General features: G+C 46.6%; 1 protein-coding gene across 4 annotated transcripts in view; it reads left to right on the top strand.

Moving 5' to 3' along the window:
• Positions 1–20,350, top strand: part of DPYSL2 (dihydropyrimidinase like 2) — a 60,289-nt gene that overhangs the window by 11,941 nt on the left and 27,998 nt on the right. For 2 of the 4 annotated variants that reach the window (XM_014943146.1, XM_014943145.1), the window contains exons 3-4: positions 3,666–3,754; positions 5,094–5,278. In XM_014943146.1, coding sequence (XP_014798632.1) covers positions 3,666–3,754; positions 5,094–5,278 — 274 coding nt within the window. Of the gene's footprint in view, positions 1–14; positions 426–1,241; positions 1,263–3,665; positions 3,755–5,093; positions 5,279–20,350 lie in introns of those variants that run through there. The other 2 variants (XM_014943147.1, XM_014943148.1) reach the window with 2 other exon arrangements.

The following is a 20,350-nucleotide window of genomic DNA, read 5'->3' as shown; positions in this document are numbered from 1 at the left end:
TGGGCTAGCAAAGCTGGGATGGGCTAGCGAGGCTGGGCTAGGCTGGGCTGTGCGGGGCTGGGCTGGGCTCCGGGTAGAGGGAAGAAAGGGAGACGCGCAGGGGTGGCTGCTTCTCCCTTTCCTGCCATTGCGGAGAGCAGGGATCGCCCTCCCCGCTCCCCTCCCTTGCGATCGCATTGATTTGAGCTTGAGGGGATTTATTTTGAGTCTATTTTGTTATTTTTTTTTTTTTTTTAATTTTTTCCGGTGGGGAGGGGAGGTCGGGAGCAGTCGCTGCACGGGGAGACAATAGGGATCCGGCAGAGCCGCCCCGCTTCTCCCGACTAAATCAAACCCATCCATCCGCGTTATCCTAAAGAAAGAAATTCGGGGAGCGGTTTCCCAAGATGTCGTATCAGGGGAAGAAAAATATCCCGCGGATCACGGTGAGTTGGGGGCGGGGGAGGGGCGCGGGGATTAAGCCCTTTGTGTGCGCGGGGGGTTGTGGCAGGATAATGAGATCAGGGGCTAATGGCGCCGGGGGTGTGTGTGTGGTGTGTGTGTATATACATATGTGTGTGTATATACATGTATGTGTGTGTGCCATCCCCACGGGAGAGCAGTGGGGGGGGGATGGAGAGACCCCCAGCCCAGCAAAGGGCGGCTCCTGAGGGAGGGGGGGATGTGGGGGGGGGGCGATCGGAGCCCCCTGTCCCATGGGGATGGAGATGATGGGGATGAGGATGAGGATGGCGCAGGATTTCCTTTTCTTCCCCAAGATGAAGATGATGAAGATGGGGATGATGACAATGGGGATGAAGATGAGAATGAAAATGATGGGGATGAGGATGATGAGGATGAAGATGGGGATGATGATGATGATGAGGATGAGGATGACAAAGATGGGGATGAGGATGGGGAGGGGGATGAAGATGAAGGTGGGGATGAGGATGGTGATGGAAATTAATCTCCTCCTAACTCCCCCCTCCATCCCCTCCTCACCCCCCCCATCTCCGTATTTCCCGAGGGTGGGAGCGATTTAGGGCAGGTACCGCAGGTCCGGGGATGCCAACTTTCCGTTACGCAAGGCGAGGCAGCCGCATCTAACGGACCGGTAACGGTAACCGGTAACGGCCCTGCCCGGTGGGGGGGGTTTGACACCCAGTTTTTCATCGTTAGCCCCCACCGACACACCCAACCCGGGGTTCTCCGGGATGGAGCCTGGCAGGGTGACTGTCACCTTTTAAACCATGTTTAGGAAACACGGGGAATGCACAAAACCGGTATGTGATAAACGGAACATCCTCGTTGGGGCTTTTATTTATTTATTTTATTTTATTTTGGGGGGGGGGGAGGGGGATAGCTGACCTCTGAGAGCCCACAGAGTTAAAAAGGATGCCGAGGTTTAAATAACGCTGAAGGTTACTGACTGCTGAATTGCTGTCAGGGGCCAAAATGAGTGTGACGCATTTTCCTTCTGACTGAAGGCTCTTGATTTGTGTTTCGTGGCCCTGCTGCGGTCCCCTCGGACAGATAAGGGACAGGGAGGGGGAAAAAAAAAATTAAAAAAATCAGATTCTAGTCTTCCTTGCTGCTATATCAACCTGGCATTGATGTGTGGAGGCCGATGCCCGAAGGAGGAGGATAAGGATGTCTGGGTGTCCTGTTTTGACGGTGTGGGGAGGGTGAATCTGTGAGGGATGGGTGGCAGGGCCCTCGCAGGGCTGAGAACTGCGGGCGCTTTTGTCTCCAAGGTGGATCCGCACTGATTTCCGAGCCCCCCGTTCAGCCGCCGCAGGAGACCTGGTTATTAGCAGAAGCACTCCTGGCATCATTAAAACGGTCCAAGCTAGGATTTTATCCGTCACTATATATATATATTTTATTTTTTTTTTCTTTCCTCATTGCTGCCCAGCACATCGATGGCCCAACTAGCCCATTTTTGCTGGTAGCCAGCCTTTTTAACAGCACAAGGCGTCTGCACTAGAGGTGGGCATAAATACTGCAGTGTTTCTGGGAGCAGTAAACACGTAGGACAGTTTGCTGGAGAGGCTGGCATTGAAAAGACAAGGGGGGTTTTTCACGCCCCGACTTAATTCATTCAGGCTTATTGGCATTCGCTGCAGATCCTAAATTTAAATCTTGGGGGTTTTCTTTATTTGTTTTGGTTTTTTTTTTTGTTTTGTTTTGTTTTTAAATTGGTGGCGTTGTTCAGGGAAACTCTCCATTGCAGCAGCAGGAGGAAGGAGAAGGAAAAAAAAAAAAAAAAAAAAAAAGGGAGGGGTAAGGAGAAGCACTTCACATCTCATAGATGTTTTAGCAGTTATACAATAGGATGGTGTAAAGCAGCAGCTGATGGGATTCACGTAGCCCTTTTGGCGTGAAAAGAGCCGTGTCAGCTGAGAATGGGGTGCTCTCCAACTCTTTGGTTTTATTACAAGCTCTTTGGGGAAATGCCTGATTTTTCTGGTGGACCAGCAGAGTCCCAGTTTGAAATAAGGGCCCTGAGAAAGGCTGTCACTGTCCTGGGCGTGTTTGTGTAAGTTCAAGGCATCGCCAAGTTAAAGCCCTGCTTCCTACCCCTTCTTGGATTCTGTGTGTGGCTTCACCAGCCCAGCTTTGCTGGTGTGGCTTTGTTCTCATAGAAAAACGTTTTGGAGAGGAGAAAAGAGCATCAGAGTAAGTAGAAGTGCAGCTGGAAGGGCCAAGGTGTCGTTCAGACCAAACGCCGCATAACGTGTGTGTGCTTTGCCTTAAATACAGGCATCTGTGATGGAGGGATTGAAGGCACCAAGAAGAAGAGAGCAGTTGCTTTTAACTCTCCTCCCCGTCCGCCCCTCTGCAGGCTGTTCTGCTCTCGCTTAGGACTACTGCAAAAAAAAAAAGAAAAGATAAATTTGGTTTTGACCTAAAATCTCGCAAAAGCGAGCCGTAGCCTGGGCTGTGATAACAGCGCGTCGCCTGATAGCTCCTGCCTTATAATTACCTTTCTGGTCCTGCCAAAACTATCTTCTAATTGGAGGGGGCATTTTACTAACGGCTTTTTAAATCCTTCTCTTAAGCACATATTAGCAAATTAGGTTTACGTCCATCTGATTATGCTCTGGAAAGGGAGTAAAAGTATCCGCTGCATCGGAACATCACTAAGTTGGACAAAATGAGGTTGTTTGTGTTGTGTAACCCCTGGCAACAGACTTTTGGTCCATTTCCCTGACAGCAGTTGACTCACGGTTGGCCAAGTGGTGACTCCAGCGTGTGGGTGCATATAGGAAATTTTGCATACGACCAAGGCAGAAGGGAAAAAAAATAAAATAAAAATAGAGATGTGGCTATTACGCATCCTTCCAAGTATTATTTAATGCTTTTGCTGCAGGTGATGGTGGCAGGACTGCAGGTAGGAGCAAAGCTGCCAAGGAGACGAGCCCGCTGGAACCCAACTCCTTTTCCATTCTGCCTTTTTTTTGGGGGGGGGGAGGAGGTGGATCATTAGTGTGATGAAAGGACTTGGGGATGAAAAAAATTATTTTATCTTTCCAGTTGAAAGTGCAGCAGTTGACTTGTGTTTTGACGTGCGCTTCTGAATAATGCAGGGGTTGTTTCCGTCTCTTTTATCTCCGAAGTGACACTGCAGACTGTCAGCTTTCTCCCAGAATAATTATGTATTATCGTGTGCTTCTTTGTTGCAGAGCGATCGTCTCCTGATCAAAGGTGGTAAAATAGTTAATGACGACCAGTCTTTCTATGCAGACATTTACATGGAAGATGGGTTGATAAAGTAAGTGACGCCTGATACCCTGTTATGATTGGAAATGTACAGCGATGTTCTGCAGATTAGCAAGGAATAACTTATTCTTGAGTTATATTGGATTGCAGTGAAAAATGAATATTTCACAACTATGTCCTGGTGTTTGATGGAGGAACTTTAAAAGCCAGGTGTTGAATTAAATAAACAAATGGGCCAAAACCCCTCTGTTATTAAAGCGTGGGTCAAAGGGGGTACTTACATGTGCTTAATTTTAGCCATGTGAATAGCCCCATGCTGAGATGACACATATGTTTGAAGTTATCCGTGTTGTAACATTTTACTGAGTTATGACTTAAGGTATTTTGAATCCAGAGTTCAGCATCCTAATGCAAGTTAATTCTGCTTTAGGGCAGGAGGCTGGACTTAAGTGACCTCTTGAGGTCTCTCGCAGCGCTTGTCTTCGATGATTCCGTGCTGCAAGGATCAATCCAAACCCCCTTGAAGTTAAAAATGATCCTGGAGTTTAAGGATCGAGGTTCAGTCCTCTTCCTGTGTTTTCAGTCTCGAAACATGCGTTTCTGGCACGTTAAATATATTACAGATTTCTTTGGAAAATAAGTCTTAGGAAAAAATGGACGAGCCAGAGGTTACAAACAAGGAATTTTCCTGTTCTGGCTGAACGGTCAGCACATGTGCTTTGGTAATCAAGGTTAAAAGTTAAAGGAGCCAGCCAAAGACAGCTAATTAATTGCAACGTGTCATCCACTGTTGTGCTTTTAAAAATCCATCTGCAAAGAGCTAGACTGGAGAGACCTTTGAGGGTCTCATCAGGAATCTGGTAACTGGTATCTGCCGAGTTTATGTTTGTGCAGAGACTACCTAATATTTATCCATGAGAGAGAAGTAGACAATATAGGGGCAAAAATTCTTCCTTCCAGTGCTCCCAAAATGGTACTAACATCCAAATTGTTGTTGGATAACTGCAGCCAGGAGTGGAACTGCCACTTGGCAGCCCCAGTCTGGTCCCAGTAAAGCTGCTCGCAAGCTCTTGCTGTGTTTGCTGTATGGTCTGAAGATCTGATGGTCTTCATGGTCCCTTCTCCAGCTCCCTGCTGGTGTGGCTCCCTCTTTTCCTTCCTGCTCAGGCTGATATTGCCCCCAGGTCCTGAAGTAATTGCACACTTTGCTCTCAATTACACAGCTGTTTCAAGGGGAGGAATAAAATATTATCAGCTCTGTGTGCTCATCCTGTACGTTGCTTTATATGGAAAAAGAAAACAGTGGGCAGGTTGAACAGCACAAGGGTGTATGTTTACAGCCTGTTTGCCTTCTGCGTGTCTGACCTGCTGTTTGAAACCTGTTTACCCAGGCAAATAGGAGAGAACCTGATTGTGCCAGGGGGAGTGAAAACCATTGAAGCCCATGGCAGGATGGTGATTCCCGGAGGGATTGACGTTCACACCCGCTTCCAGATGCCAGAACAGGGGATGACATCTGCTGATGACTTCTTCCAAGGGACCAAGGCTGCCCTGGCTGGGGGCACCACCATGATCAGTAAGCTGGCTGGTTTTCCTCTTCCAAGAAAGCTTTACTTCTCTCCTCCTTGAGTAAATACAGAAACTGTGGGCTGTGTAACTCAGGTGATATTTTGGGCCAGGTACCAGCAGCGGAGGGGTTTCTGGTGTTTCTCCAGGTTGCTGAGTGTAGGGGTGGGAAAAGGGGTGGAAAAGCAAGACCCCAGGATGTCCACATCTTGTGGCTGTCGGTCATTTCACTCTTGTCTCCTCCCTTGGCAGGGTTTACCTTGCTACTCGTGTGACTTTGCCAGGTTTTTGGATCTGCTTCTGCTGAAACCAATGTCACTTTGACCTCTGGTTCCAGCATGTGTAGCAGATTTTTCACATTCCTGTGCCTCAGTTCCTTTCTCCATGATATCTATGGATAGATGTCCATCATATGGTCCACGCCCAGAAGCTTGGTGCCAGTGTACTATGTGTCTTTGAAAACTGGGCCAGTTATTTAAAGATTTGCACATGCCCACTTAAGGACGCAGCTTTAGCACCAGGACTTCTGTTAGCGTTGTTTCTTTTTTGCTCATATCCTCTTGTGGAGGAAGAGAGAAATCGGGAAATGAAAATATCTCAAAATAAGAAGACAGACAGACTGACTGGTGTGGACACACCAGGATCAGATGCTTGTGGTGTTCCCCTCGGGTAATTGCAACGTGTCATCCACTGTTGTGCTTTTAAAAATCCATCTGCAAAGAGCTAGACTGGAGAGACCTTTGAGGGTCTCATCAGGAATCTGGTAACTGGTATCTGCCGAGTTTATGTTTGTGCAGAGACTACCTAATATTTATCCATGAGAGAGAAGTAGACAATATAGGGGCAAAAATTCTTCCTTCCAGTGCTCCCAAAATGGTACTAACATCCAAATTGTTGTTGGATAACTGCAGCCAGGAGTGGAACTGCCACTTGGCAGCCCCAGTCTGGTCCCAGTAAAGCTGCTCGCAAGCTCTTGCTGTGTTTGCTGTATGGTCTGAAGATCTGATGGTCTTCATGGTCCCTTCTCCAGCTCCCTGCTGGTGTGGCTCCCTCTTTTCCTTCCTGCTCAGGCTGATATTGCCCCCAGGTCCTGAAGTAATTGCACACTTTGCTCTCAATTACACAGCTGTTTCAAGGGGAGGAATAAAATATTATCAGCTCTGTGTGCTCATCCTGTACGTTGCTTTATATGGAAAAAGAAAACAGTGGGCAGGTTGAACAGCACAAGGGTGTATGTTTACAGCCTGTTTGCCTTCTGCGTGTCTGACCTGCTGTTTGAAACCTGTTTACCCAGGCAAATAGGAGAGAACCTGATTGTGCCAGGGGGAGTGAAAACCATTGAAGCCCATGGCAGGATGGTGATTCCCGGAGGGATTGACGTTCACACCCGCTTCCAGATGCCAGAACAGGGGATGACATCTGCTGATGACTTCTTCCAAGGGACCAAGGCTGCCCTGGCTGGGGGCACCACCATGATCAGTAAGCTGGCTGGTTTTCTTCTTCCAAGAAAGCTTTACTTCTCTCCTCCTTGAGTAAATACAGAAACTGTGGGCTGTGTAACTCAGGTGATATTTTGGGCCAGGTACCAGCAGCGGAGGGGTTTCTGGTGTTTCTCCAGGTTGCTGAGTGTAGGGGTGAGAAAAGGGGTGGAAAAGCAAGACCCCAGGATGTCCACATCTTGTGGCTGTCGGTCATTTCACTCTTGTCTCCTCCCTTGGCAGGGTTTACCTTGCTACTCGTGTGACTTTGCCAGGTTTTTGGATCTGCTTCTGCTGAAACCAATGTCACTTTGACCTCTGGTTCCAGCATGTGTAGCAGATTTTTCACATTCCTGTGCCTCAGTTCCTTTCTCCATGATATCTATGGATAGATGTCCATCATATGGTCCACGCCCAGAAGCTTGGTGCCAGTGTACTATGTGTCTTTGAAAACTGGGCCAGTTATTTAAAGATTTGCACATGCCCACTTAAGGACGCAGCTTTAGCACCAGGACTTCTGTTAGCGTTGTTTCTTTTTTGCTCATATCCTCTTGTGGAGGAAGAGAGAAATCGGGAAATGAAAATATCTCAAAATAAGAAGACAGACAGACTGACTGGTGTGGACACACCAGGATCAGATGCTTGTGGTGTTCCCCTCGGGCTCTAAAATGCCTCATGAGTGACTTCCAGGCTGTCTGTCCCCATTTGCGTTGGCTACAGATGCTTGGCTTATCCAAGCCAGGACCTTAAAACTCCATAAGTGAGTCGTCGTTAACCTTGTTTGAGCTAGAGAAAAAAAATAAAAGCCTCTGTGGCAGCGCAGCCCATCACGTGTCAACTGTACCACGGCACCCTGGAGTCTGTTGCTGCACACAGGATAAAGGATAAAGGTGTCAAGTGATACAATATCTGAGCATCTTGCATTCTTTCATGTTCTGGGAGGTGCTGCCATTTCACAGGAGGGGAGTTAAGGTACAGAGAAATCAAAGAGTGTGGTTCAGAACAGGTTCTAGTGTCTATTGTCCCATCAGCGGGTATAAAGAGATCTTGGGCACAGCCAGGAATCCTCCTCACCCTCCTCAGTTCAAACCTGGCTCCTTATGGAGTAGAACATCCTCGTCTCTCAGAGGATGGCTGGGGGTGATCTTTGAGCCCTGCCCTGCTGGCTGGACTGGGATTGATTGATGCGGAGGTTGGGAGTGGGAGCCAGTGGTCCCAGCACAGCTCCACTCTCTGTGTTTCACAAACAAATCTTCTGGGGCTGGACCTTGCACAGGGGAGGTGTCTGAGCTGTGATCTCGGTCTTATGCTTCAAATAAGTAACCTTAAAATAACCCGGGAAATTATTTTTCATAATGTTATCACTTTAGAGCATGAATTTTGTGTATGAAGATAACCTCACACAGAATGTGAGTGGGAGGGGAGCTGTGGATGGTCCCGTCGTGCATACTAATAGCCAGTTTTTCTTCAAGTCTTTGCTGTCAATTTAAATTAATAACACTGAAATGGTATTTTCTTTTCAGCTTCAGTTCATTGACTTTGTTTCGTTGGCTCTTCCTTTGTTAGTGGTACACCTGGTTCACACTTGAATTATCGTTTTGTTCATCCTTGTTAAGTTGAATTAGATCAAAATAGCGTTCTCTGTCATCTGCATCTGAGCTTTTACCAGCATTATTTCCCCCGTGGCACTTTTAAAAACATTTTAAGCAGAAATTGCTTAGGCAAAATTTTCTGAAGTAGTCCTTTACTTTGGTTGCCCAATTTTACCCATGCAAAGCCTCAGACTTCAGGAATGTTTGGACTTTTCCCTATATGTGGACATATATATTGCCTTTATGAGTGTAGTGTCTGGATGTCTCACTAATGGTGTTTGTAACTCGTCTCTGAGTTAGGGAAGGTGGAGGAGAGTCCTCCATTTTACAACTTCTTGTCTTACAGCTGTGAAAAATTAGCACAATGTAGATTATGACTGCGGGGAACCATGTAGAGGAGGCTGGTGGCCAACCTTGACCTTACTGCCTTCCTCAGTGTCTGGGGTTAGGGTACCAAAATATAACCATCATCTCTGAACAAAAAACCCATCTTCCTAAAGCGTAGCATCAGGGACTGCTTAGGATGATGGAGAGACCTTTGTGATGGGCAGGTATCAGCTGAACGGTGGAAAACAGGATAAATAATCTAAAGAGACTTCAAAGCTTTGGAGACTCTGCTCTGTATCGGCTCAGCTGTTCTCTTCTTAGCAAAATTATACCATTTGCAAAAATGTTTTTCCACAAGGAAGCATCCAGAGCTGCCCTCCCCAACGTGCTCTTGGTGGGTGGCCTCTGGTTTTTCCCAAAGCAGGTGGGAGTCCTGGTTGATTGCAACATTTTTTCTTTTATGATAAATAGGACGGCGTTTAGTGAACTTGATTCATAAGACTGCAAACAAATTGCAGCCTGAAAATGGCACGCTAATGTTTATGTCATTGTATATTTTAAATATACTGTGCCTGGGACTTGTCAAAAGAGAATATGCTCCTCTCGTGGAAGCGTGTCCAGATGCGCGCCTCCGTTTTTTGGGCTCTTTTGGAAAAGCCAGGCTCATCCATGTTTCTTCGTTTGTGGTTTAAGCAAACGTTATATTATTTATTTACAAATACCTTCACTCCATCTGTTTCCCTCTTTTATATGTAGCCCTCATTTTGTGCAAGAAAACAGGTTAGTCTCCTTTCGTGCTTTGGTTTGTTTCACGTTTTCATGCAGGAGGGTGCTTTAAGGCTCTTTACGGTCATTATTGGGAAATACTTGTTTTCTGTACATTTTTCAGTGAAATCAAAACAAGAATCTTGGATAGGCTTCTATTGACTGTTGGTTTTATAAAAAACTGTGGGTGAAATGCTGGCTTCGGTGAGGTAAGGGAGAGTCCTGTCTCTGGCCCCAGGAATTCACCCTGGACGTCCGGGTGGGTTTCAGTGAACTTCATTTTCAGCTGGGATCAAATTCAGGGGTTGTTCCTTTAATTCTCTTGGCAAACACATCCCCGGGGTAGCACACAGGAGTTCAGGAATGTAACCTATTGTTTCCAAGCTCTGTCCTCGTTTACTTCCCTTCCCCTCTAAAGTAAATTCATTCTACTGCATCAGAGAGAGGAGAATCCCCCTCCCAAATGGAGCAGCCCCATTTTCTATGTGGGACCAGGACTGATTTATCCCAGTGGGAAACAGGTCCAAGCTCCAACCCAGCCCTTCCCAACTTATCCCCTGGTCAGCTGGGATGGGGAGAGTGGCTGGTGGGTGATGGTCTGAACTGATGATGTGAATTAATGAGGTGAATTATCCCTTTTCTGCTCTCATCCCCTGTGTTCCCGGGTTGCTTCCCTTGGGAGGTAGGGCTGATTTCTTTCTCCAGCCACTCCTTCCGCGGAGCCCATCTGAACAGGAATTCCAGCTATGATCCTTCTGTCTCTACCCTCTCCAGTGCCAAAGGCAGGGCTCCAGCTGACTTTATTTTTATTTTTTTTTTTCATACATTAGCAGAGTTGTTTTTGCTGTGCAGAGCTGCCGGGAGGTGAAATGACCTACTCTGATAGGATTTTTTTTTGAAACCTCAATTTGCACGACCCTTTCCTGGAAGAGGGGGGATTTAGATGAGATATCAGGGAAAAAATTTTGATTATGAGGGTGGTGAGAGCCTGGCCCAGGTTGTCGAGAGAAGCTGTGGCTGCCCCATCCCTGGAGGGGTTCAAGGATGGGGCTTTGAGCAACCTGATCTGGTGGTGGATCTCCCTGCCAGTGGCAGGGGTTTGGAACTGGATGATCTTTAAGGTCCCTTCCAACCCAAACTGTTCTGTGATTCTGTAATTCCCAGTCCCTACCTTAAAAACACTATTAGTGCGGGTGTGTCAGCCCAGGGCGAACAGCCCTGCGTGTGTTTTGGGATAATGTTACTCTTGGAAAAAAAAAAACTTGGATTATCGCCCCTTTTAAAATGTCAGAATGCAGTGTTTGGGCGTTAAGTTGAAGGGAGGATCCAGGATGAGTTTGTAGGAGAGAGGAATGTTAGATGGGCTCCTGCTTGTTCAGGGTGGCTTCCCTATGCTCCCCTGTATTCCAGGGAAAGAGAAGAGTCCTGAAGTTTTGGAAAAGGACTCATTCTGAAGTTGCCCTTTGCAAGAGGCTCACCCTCATCCATGGAGCCTGCACCTTCCAACCCAAACTGTTCTGTGATTCTGTAATTCCCAGTCCCTACCTTAAAAACACTATTAGTGCGGGTGTGTCAGCCCAGGGCGAACAGCCCTGCGTGTGTTTTGGGATAATGTTACTCTTGGAAAAAAAAAAACTTGGATTATCGCCCCTTTTAAAATGTCAGAATGCAGTGTTTGGGCGTTAAGTTGAAGGGAGGATCCAGGATGAGTTTGTAGGAGAGAGGAATGTTAGATGGGCTCCTGCTTGTTCAGGGTGGCTTCCCTATGCTCCCCTGTATTCCAGGGAAAGAGAAGAGTCCTGGAGTTTTGGAAAAGGACTCATTCTGAAGTTGCCCTTTGCAAGAGGCTCACCCTCATCCATGGAGCCTGCAAAACTCAACAAAACTTGATTTTTTTGAGACCTTACTGCCCCAATTTGAGATAGGTTGATGCCCTGGGATATAGAACAGTCCCCGGAGCTATTAGGGAAGGAAGATATCACTGCTGAGAGCAGGGTGGCCTCTGTAGATCTTGTGATGCTTTGGTCGCTTATTAACTGTGATGGGTGAAATCCCCATCAAAATGGATGGTAAAACTCCCCCTGATTTCCGTGGAGGCAGGATTGCCTTTCTCTGCCCCTAACCCTTCAGGAAGGATGAAGCTAAGCTGGGTGTATTTACCGGCTCTCTGATCCTCTGGCCTGTTTAATGTCCTAATGAGCACTGCATCTATCCAGGGCAGCTCCCACACACACATTTCAGCCCCTCCTCCCAAAGACTCTGCTTCTTCCTGGGTATCTACTGTCCTTGAGCGAAATTGCCTGCTGACATTGCCTGTGTTGACTCAGTCAACCACTGTTATAATCATAGAGAGAAATTACAGTGAGAGAAATTATAGCTCTTTCTGGCTTGGTGACTTGGAAGCCAGCTGCCTTTTGAACTTGGCTAGCAGTTCTCCTAATAACACGGAGAAGGTTCGCTGGGGATATATGAGCCTTTGTGTCTTGGGAGGTTGAGAAAATGAAGGGGGACTTCACGTGGGCTGCAGGCTGGTTCCTAAGGCTTTACCCCCACTATTAAAGAGAGCTCGTGTGCAGGATGGCAGAGGGTTTCAGGGGTGTGTTGGCTGCTCAGCTACAATCAAATTTATACTGAGGTGACACCAGATCTCCTTGGTCATCCTGGAGATCACTGCCTTGATAGAAGGAAATGTTTCCAGTCTAGCATTTCCTCGCCTCTTGGTTTTTGAACTGAACGTCATTTCCTCGCCTCTTGGTTTTTGAACTGAACGTGACTTGAACATAGGAAGTTCCATCTCAACATGAGGAGGAACTTCTTGACTTTGAGGGTGGCAGAGCCCTGGAAGAGGTTGCCCAGAGAGGTGGTGGAGTCTCCTTCTCTGGAGACATTCAGACCCCCCCTGGACACGTTCCTGTGGGACCTGCTTTGGGTGGCCCTGCTCTGGCAGAGGGTTGGACTGGGTGATCTCCAGAGGTTCCTTCCAACCCCAGATCATTCTGTGATTCTGTGAGAGAGTGGAGCTGCCCCAAAGGTGATCAGAATCAATATCAGAACAGCCTAGAGTAAGGTTTAGTGCTCTGGGGCAAGGGCAACGTGTCGTGGGATGGGGTTTAGACCCACCAGTGAAGACTAGATCATGTCCTACCTTACTGTGTGCGGCTGGTTTTTGTTTATCGGGGTTGGTCCTACCCTGGAAGAGAGCAAGAGGCTGAACAGTGGGTGAAGGAGAAGGATGGAAACGGTGATGCAGGAGGAGGTGGCTCAGCAGTGGTTGTGTGGTCACTTCAGGGCAGAGGTTGGAGTATAAAACCGAGGGTTTTGAGTCCCAGGGCAGTGACCGTGGAGCTGCGGCGTCTCACCGAGCCCGTGTGTACACAGCACTGCATTGTTCCCCAGGCACCAGCCTGAGTCCTGTTTCTTTTTGCACCCAGCAGCAGAGATAAAAGAGGAACTGTGCGGCTGGGGACTAGAGCTGGACGAGCTGCCTTGGGCTTGGTTCACTTTCCAGCAGCTGGCAGGCGTGCTTCTGCAGCAGAGAAATCTTTTAATTCTCTAGAAATGTAATGAAAACGTCCACTTGCTTGTAGAAAAGATGATTGGTGATTTATATGGGGAGAAGCTTCCCTCATCTCTGCTATTAAGATACCGACAGTGCCACAGAGGGGGTGCAGAGTCCCTCCAGCCCTTTTTCTCCTCTTTAATTCTCTAGAAATGTAATGAAAACGTCCACTTGCTTGTAGAAAAGATGATTGGTGATTTATATGGGGAGAAGCTTCCCTCATCTCTGCTATTAAGATACCGACAGTGCCACAGAGGGGGTGCAGAGTCCCTCCAACCAGGGTGGGATCCCCTTGGTGCTTTTCCATCCTCCCCCCATCCCTGATTCTCCATCCTCTGCACAGATTCACACTAAACCTTGTTCTTTTCTCTGCCCCCCGGCTCCCCGCTGGCCCGTGCGTGGCTTTCATTCAGAGCGGCCTTAAATCCGTTAACGAGAAAGTCGTTCTGCACACAGAGATGGGCTCTCCCCCGTCGGGAGCTGCTTCTTCTCCAGCTTTTAAACCCCTCTAAGTCCATTAGGCATCTCTGCCGAGGCTCCGCTTCCAGCCCTGGTGGCTTCTGGATGGGATGGTCCCTATTGTCCTGGTGGGGCTTCCAAAGGGGTCTCGCTGGAAGGGAATCTTGCCAAGCCCTTGATGTCTGCTGCCAGTTAGCCCAGAAGGAAGCAGCTGTTCCGTCCTCACCATGCTTTTGTGTGTTGTTTTATTTTTTTATTTTTTTTTCCCCCCCTCTTTGGGCTGCTGCTATTGTTTGTCATCTCTTCTCCGCTGAGAGAATCGGCTCCTGCGAGGAACAAATGAGGGCTTTAGGAGCTGTGGAGCTTCACATGAGGTTGTTGAGGAGGCTCGTGGTGTGATAGTGTCTTTAACCCTGGCTGTCAGCTCTTCAGGCTGGTGGCTCTGCCTCCCAGCTGGGCCATCTGTCCGTCTGTCCTCCTCTGTGCTGAAAGGTGAACTCAGCAGTGTCTGCTTTTTGCTTTTTTGAAACCACTGCAGTCCAGAGTGGCTTGTGTGTAAGGCAATTAGTGGACATTTTTCCCCTATTTTTATAGAATCATAGAATGGTTAGAGTTGGAAGGGACCTTAAAGATCATCTAGTTCCAACCCTCCTGGGCAGGACCATCTCCCACCAGCCCAGGTTGCTCAAAACCCCATCCAGCCTGGCCTTAAAACACTTCCAGAGATGGGGCATCCATAACATCTCTGGGCAACCTGTTCCAGTGCCTCACCACCCTCACAGTAAAGAATTTCTTTCTGGAATCGAATCTAAATCTTCCCCTCTTCCAATTTAAAACCATCTTCTGCCTTCCTCAGAGCTGCTCTGGATCCTGGCCCTCGCTCCTCTCCCAACCTTCTGCCTCTGGGGCAACACTGGTTATTATTTTTAATGAGCAGGTGAGCAGGGCCCTTGCTTTGCCCCTGTTTCACCCCGTTGTGCTCTGGACCTGCTCCACCTCATCACGGCAGAGGAAGGAGAGGATGGAGACTGTCCCACCTGTGCTGGAACCTGGAGGTTCTGATTTAGTTATGAACAAATGAACGTAGAAACGGCAACGCCACTGACACTGCAGATGTGACTGACCTAGATTTTTCCATGCATCCAAACAGAGGGATTTGGCTCTCGCTCAGGAGAAATAACCAGCGTTGTCTGTTTATGCAATAGCGCTTAATCCCTCTTTATTCCACGTAACGGTTGGGGATCAGTAGCGCTGCTTTCCCACTGCATGGAGAAGAGTTCATGTTCTTTTGTTTGAAGAGCTGGTGTTGAATGCTTTTCTTGCTTTCACGTGGCCAGTGCTCTCTGCAGGATCTCCCAGTCCCGTGCCTTCTGGATGGCATGCAGGAGAAGTAAAGAGCTAATGGACATCACCAATGTGTTTTCTCTTACACAGCCCTTTACATCGATGGAAAACGTGTGTGAGACCTTGAGAGGTGCAGGTGTAAAAGTTGGGTCCTCCAGCTAAAACCTGTCTACGGTAGATGGAAAAGCAATCTTAATAAAATACTTGGGTCCTCCAGCTAAAACCTGTCTACGGTAGATGGAAAAGCAATCTTAAAAAAATGAAATATAATTATCCGCCTCGGTTAATGTAATGCCATTAGCTGTCGGTGATAGGTTTTCAAAGCATGTGTGTTAAATCTTGCTCGATAACCTGTTTTAATCACCTTCAAGTTGAGACAAGGTCTTGAAAGAAACAGCAGGAAATGGCGCCTCCAGCTCTTTTCTTGGCGTGTTTTTCTGGGCATGGATTTTTGCCTTCCTACCAGCGTTCTGTCCCTTGGCTTTTACCTTCCCCTGAGCTTGACTCAGCAGAAACCATCCTTGTCAGACAGGAACTCTTAAACTTTCCACACTGGGAATTAGCTTTGCGTGTCAGGGGAAGGAAGCAAGTGATGCTTGAAAGAAGTGATGGCTAAAACTCAATGTATTATTTCTCACTTGGGGTGGATTTGGCCGAGTTGTGTCTGTAGAGTGGAATTTGACGTCTTGGGTCAGCGGAGTCTTTTTCCATCTTTCCTTCAGCCACTCTGCCTTCCATTCATAGATCCCATCTGTTTCTTAGAAAATGGGGGTTTTTTTTCCTATTTTTCTGGTGTGAGGGAGAAGTGTTTAAGGAATACAAATTAGCTCCTCCTGTCTAGCATACTTTAATCATGCTTATAAATTGCCGGTTGTTACGAACTTGGTGCTGTGCCTGCATCTTTGTCCAACCCTAATTCCCATGGAAGCCATGTGCATTTAAAAGGAATGCAGCGACAGGCACTTAAGAGTTATTCCCTCTGGGAAAAACTTTTTTCTTCCTTGGATACACTACGGTTAAGAGCTACCTCTGTGGCAATGGGTTTGTCGTTTAATTTCTCCATGCTGGTTACTACCTGTCCGTAATGGGAGGTGGCTTTGTTGCAGAGGGGTTGTAAGCTTTAATTCAAATAATTTAAGTTCACCTAAACCCTCGTATTAGAGGTAAAAAGTGATTATTTTTACTGTAGAGCTGCCTGAGAGCTGGGCATGTGAAACATGGGATGCCACCCAGCCCTGCAGACGACACTGAGTCTTGGGATGCTCAGCTCTGGGGACTGCCAGGGTGTGATTAAAGGGAAAAAACCCCATGTGAGGAAGAGACGAGGGGAGCCCTGGGTGTGTAAAGTGCTTTTGGCTTCCTGGATCCCCAAAACTTATTGTAAGTAATAGGAGGAACTGTTAGGCTTCGACATGCAAATGTTAATGGAGAAATCTCTCGGTGAATTCTCAAAGCCCATCAAAAAGGGCCGTGCTTTTGGAAGTTCCTCTTCCTGACCACTTCTAGGGCATATTTTCACCAGATTGCTTTGTTCCTGAAAGCAGTTACATATGTGCAGCGTGTATATTTTTGGAATCTGGGGGACTCTGTGGTGTTTTACATATGAATGAAATTCCCTGGCACAGCCTACAGGCAACGTGAGCTGGTAAAGGAGCTCCTTGAGAAGGATCCCGTGTTGTTACACAGCGCTGCTTTTGTGCACAGGAGAAGAAGGGGGAAAGTTCCCCAAGCACAGCACAGCAAGAGATAGGGTAACCCAATATTCCTTCCAAAATCTCATTACAAAAATGTATGTCAGCTAATGATACTTCCCAACAGACTTTTCTTTATTTCAGATATGATTGCTTAGGATTTGTATCGGTGTCCAACGAGAAGAGTTCAGCTACTGATGGGGCACCGAGTACTTTTCAGACTCCTTATCTACTGGGAATTGAAAGAATTTTGTAAAGTCTTTGTAGCACAACAGTAGCTGGAGGAAAATCTAGATGTGCAGGATGTTCTTATGTCAAGTAGAATGAATCCATGGTAGACCAGAGTTTGCTTCTGCTGCTTGGTGAAGCAGTCACTCCTCTTGCTGGGTGAGCACTATAGAAAAGGGGGGGATGGCAGCTGTATAGAAGTGGCTCCAACCAAGCTGTCCTGCAGCCTGGATCCAGAGAAATTCAGGCTATTTATGGGTCTGGCTTCTGTGTTTGAGACTGGAACTGAAATTGAGGTCTAGAACACGAGAGTTGCCTGTAACAGCTCAGTGCATGGAAAAAAATAAAAGGCAGCATCTTAGAATCATAGAATCATCTAAGTTGGAAGGGACCTTTGAGATCATTGAGTCCAACCATTAACACTGGTTCCTATATGTGTGAGTTTTCCCAACCAGTTTGCTGCAGGGGTCCTGTGTTGGAAAAGCCACAGGTTTAGTGTCTGTCTTTGGGTTGGCCAGGTCAGGTGATGCCCAGGAGGGTATCGGCTTCTACTTCAAAGATGGTGCTTTGTGCTCCTAAACTTGGGTGGTCTCCATGGACCTGGGAAGATGCCAGACTGCTTCAGAGGCTGGACAGGGAGCCTGGACTTGGAGGAAGGAAATTCAGCAGTTGGAGACTGTGTCACAGAATTCGTCCTTAAATTAAGGATGGTCTAGTTAGGGCTTCCTACAGATTATTTTTACAGCAGTCTCAGTAGGTATTTTTGCAGGCAATATTAACCTTGCAAAGTTGGCAGAAAACTTGCAGATGGCCAAGTGTGTCTGAAAATTGATGTGAATGTGCTGCTTGATCTCTGTCCTGCAATAGGATTGTTAGAAATAGGTTCTGTTGCACCTCCACATCGGATCCCACCAGTTTCCTCCATGGACATATGGACATTGGGGTCTGATTCAGTCCTCCCTTCCTTGTCTGTAGTTCTGTTTGATGGTTACTAAAGTCAGTGGTTTGACTGAGAACAGAATAGGGACTGTTTGTGTCCTATGAGAAGTGGGATTGGTATGATGGTGATTGATGAAAACCTCTTCCTCAAACCGTGATGTCACTTAATTGCATCCCCCAGAAGAGGAACTGTCTGGTCCTCGTCCAGTGACGGGAGATGTTTATGTGGCAAAGACACAGAGGGACAGGACAGGTTCACCAAGCAGACCTTGTTCTGGCCATTTCCCTCACAAGCTGTTTAAAAACAAGCCAAAAAAAAAAAAAAAAAGTGATTCTGTAGACCAGATCTCTTTGTGTTTAGTTTATTTTCTATTCCTAAAAATGTAAAGCCCCCTCAGAACCATCACGGATTTCCATGGTGGAAGTTCCCGTTCTGCCTGTGTTCCTCTTCATCTCCACACCCCACCTCAGACAACCACAGGCAACAAAATGAAGCTGAGAAGCCAAAATCTGGTCTTGGTGACAATGATGCCAATCCAGAATTGTTCCAGCTTCCCGGGTAGTGGAAAAAGCCTGACGGGCAGGATATATCTCCAGTGACCTGAGAGGGACAGGACGGGCTGACGGCACTCCATCTTTTGTCTGATCTCTTTTTTTCTGATCAAACTTTTCCCCCTTGGATGTGTTGTTATAGTTGTGTTTTGTCTTGACTTGAAATCCATGGCTACAAACGGCGGTTTTCTCCATCCTGTTCCCTCAAGGTTTACAGACCAATTTATATGGAAGTCTTTGAAGTCCTGTGTGCTTTTTTTTCATGGGCTTCAAGGGTGCGGAGTACGCTTAAAAGAAAGAATAAATCTTGGAGTCACTTAAATATCTCTTTTGAACTTGGCTCCCCGCCTCCTCTATCATGGTGACCTCCTGAGATACAGGCACAGCTTAGATGTACAATAAACCTGTACTGTAAAGAGATGAAGCCTTTTTTTGATCTCATCTAAATATGTAGTCATTCCAGCTGTTGAAGAGGGTTATTAATTATTGCTTGGACACACAGACCTCTATTCTTTACGTTTGTGTCCAGCTGGCATGAAATTATTAATCATCTTTTGGATCTAATCAGCTCCAAAGACAAATGAAATATCTGTATGACATCAGTGAGGGAATAACAGAACATTGCAGTCTGAAAATGTAATCAGCGCAGCGCAGAGATGTCTAATTCTTCTGAGCCTGGTCCAGCTTCTGAGTTCTCTGCGTGGAGTCTAATAAAGTGGATCTAAACTGACAGAAAACAACATGCGATGTCATTTAGCCGGCCTTTTCTTCTGCTGCTTTGGCAGCCACGTTCAAGCCAACAGTCCTGGGGTGGTTGTGTTAGCACAGGGAACGCTCTGCTGTGCAGCACGGTCTTGCTCTTCAGAGCAATCGCTTTATTGGTGTCTTTTCTTAGGGGAAAAAAGAAAACCAAGCCATAAAATAACGTGGGAATAACACTCCACAAAAGCACGAAGCTAAAGTCTGATGGCTGGATCCAGGATGTTAAGGAAATTCTTCATTTGACTTCTCACTGCCTTTCTGTGGTCAGGGGTGTCAGCTTAGGGTACGCAGAAGGGTAACCCTAAAAGCGATCTCGTCGCTAGTCTTTCTTGTCCCAGATCAAAAACATGACTCGGAGTGTGGTTTGGAGGAAGAACTGGGTATGAAATCAGAATGTAGGAGATGTCAGGCTCTTTTAAGTTACTTGATTTGGGATTTTTGAGCTCAGAAGAAAGGCTGAGGTCTCTCCCTAACCCGAATAGATGCAGAGCTGGTGGGCTGGCCGTCTTCTTTCCACACTTCAAGCAGAAGTCTTGCTGGCAGGAGGCTCGACTTGTGAAGAACTTTGTTTCTGGACAAGGCAGCTTTTGGGAGCTCCATTTCTTGACATGTAAAAGGGTCAAAATGATAGCTAACTATTAGTAGAAGGGGCTGTGGTATTTTACGAGCTGAGAGTTTGAAGCCTCTGGATGAAATAAGGTCTGTGATTATGGGATAATCTTCTGTGAAGCTTCGTGGGTCAGACAAGGGCTTGACTTTCGGTTCACATCTATTGATTTTATTCCACTCGCTTTTGTAGCCTTACTCCCAGTTCACACCAGTGCTGGGAGAATAACACTAGAGCCATAGACCAGAGACAACTCCAGATTTCTAAGTAGGAAGCTGTGCAATTACCAGGGCTGAATTTAATTACAACCTCTCAATAAAATGGCTTGTGACAGAATGTACAACTCCATAAATTCACCAGATTTCATCACATGCAGTTGCTGTGAAGATTAAGTAGTATTAAAAAGGCAGATGTGTTTATAGTGATCAGGCTGCTATTTAAAGTTTCGGGTAGGGGAGATCTGCCTGCTAACAGTTAAGCTTAAATGTTAAGGATTTTCACCTTATAAACTCCTCTTAAACAATAGGCACATTTAATGCTAGTAGGGGCAGGAAATAATGTGTAAAACTGCAGTTTATAATAGCAACTGGAACCCTACATGGTTTTATTGCATACACAGTGTTTGTAACATCTGACCCTAATTCACTTTGATATTGTCCATATCAGATAGTTTTTCTTTTTCCTGGTAGTGGTGTTCATTAGCGGAAGACTGAGAAAAGTTTCTTGCATGCTTTAGATGACACATAATTAAAGGAGTTTTTAAAAAAAAGATCAAACTT

Source organism: Calidris pugnax, unplaced genomic scaffold (genome assembly GCF_001431845.1).
Source record: "Calidris pugnax isolate Ruff unplaced genomic scaffold, ASM143184v1 scaffold88, whole genome shotgun sequence".
Classification (NCBI taxonomy): domain Eukaryota; kingdom Metazoa; phylum Chordata; class Aves; order Charadriiformes; family Scolopacidae; genus Calidris; species Calidris pugnax.
Note: the sequence above shows the minus strand (reverse complement) of the source record. Positions and strands in the feature narration are given on the sequence as shown.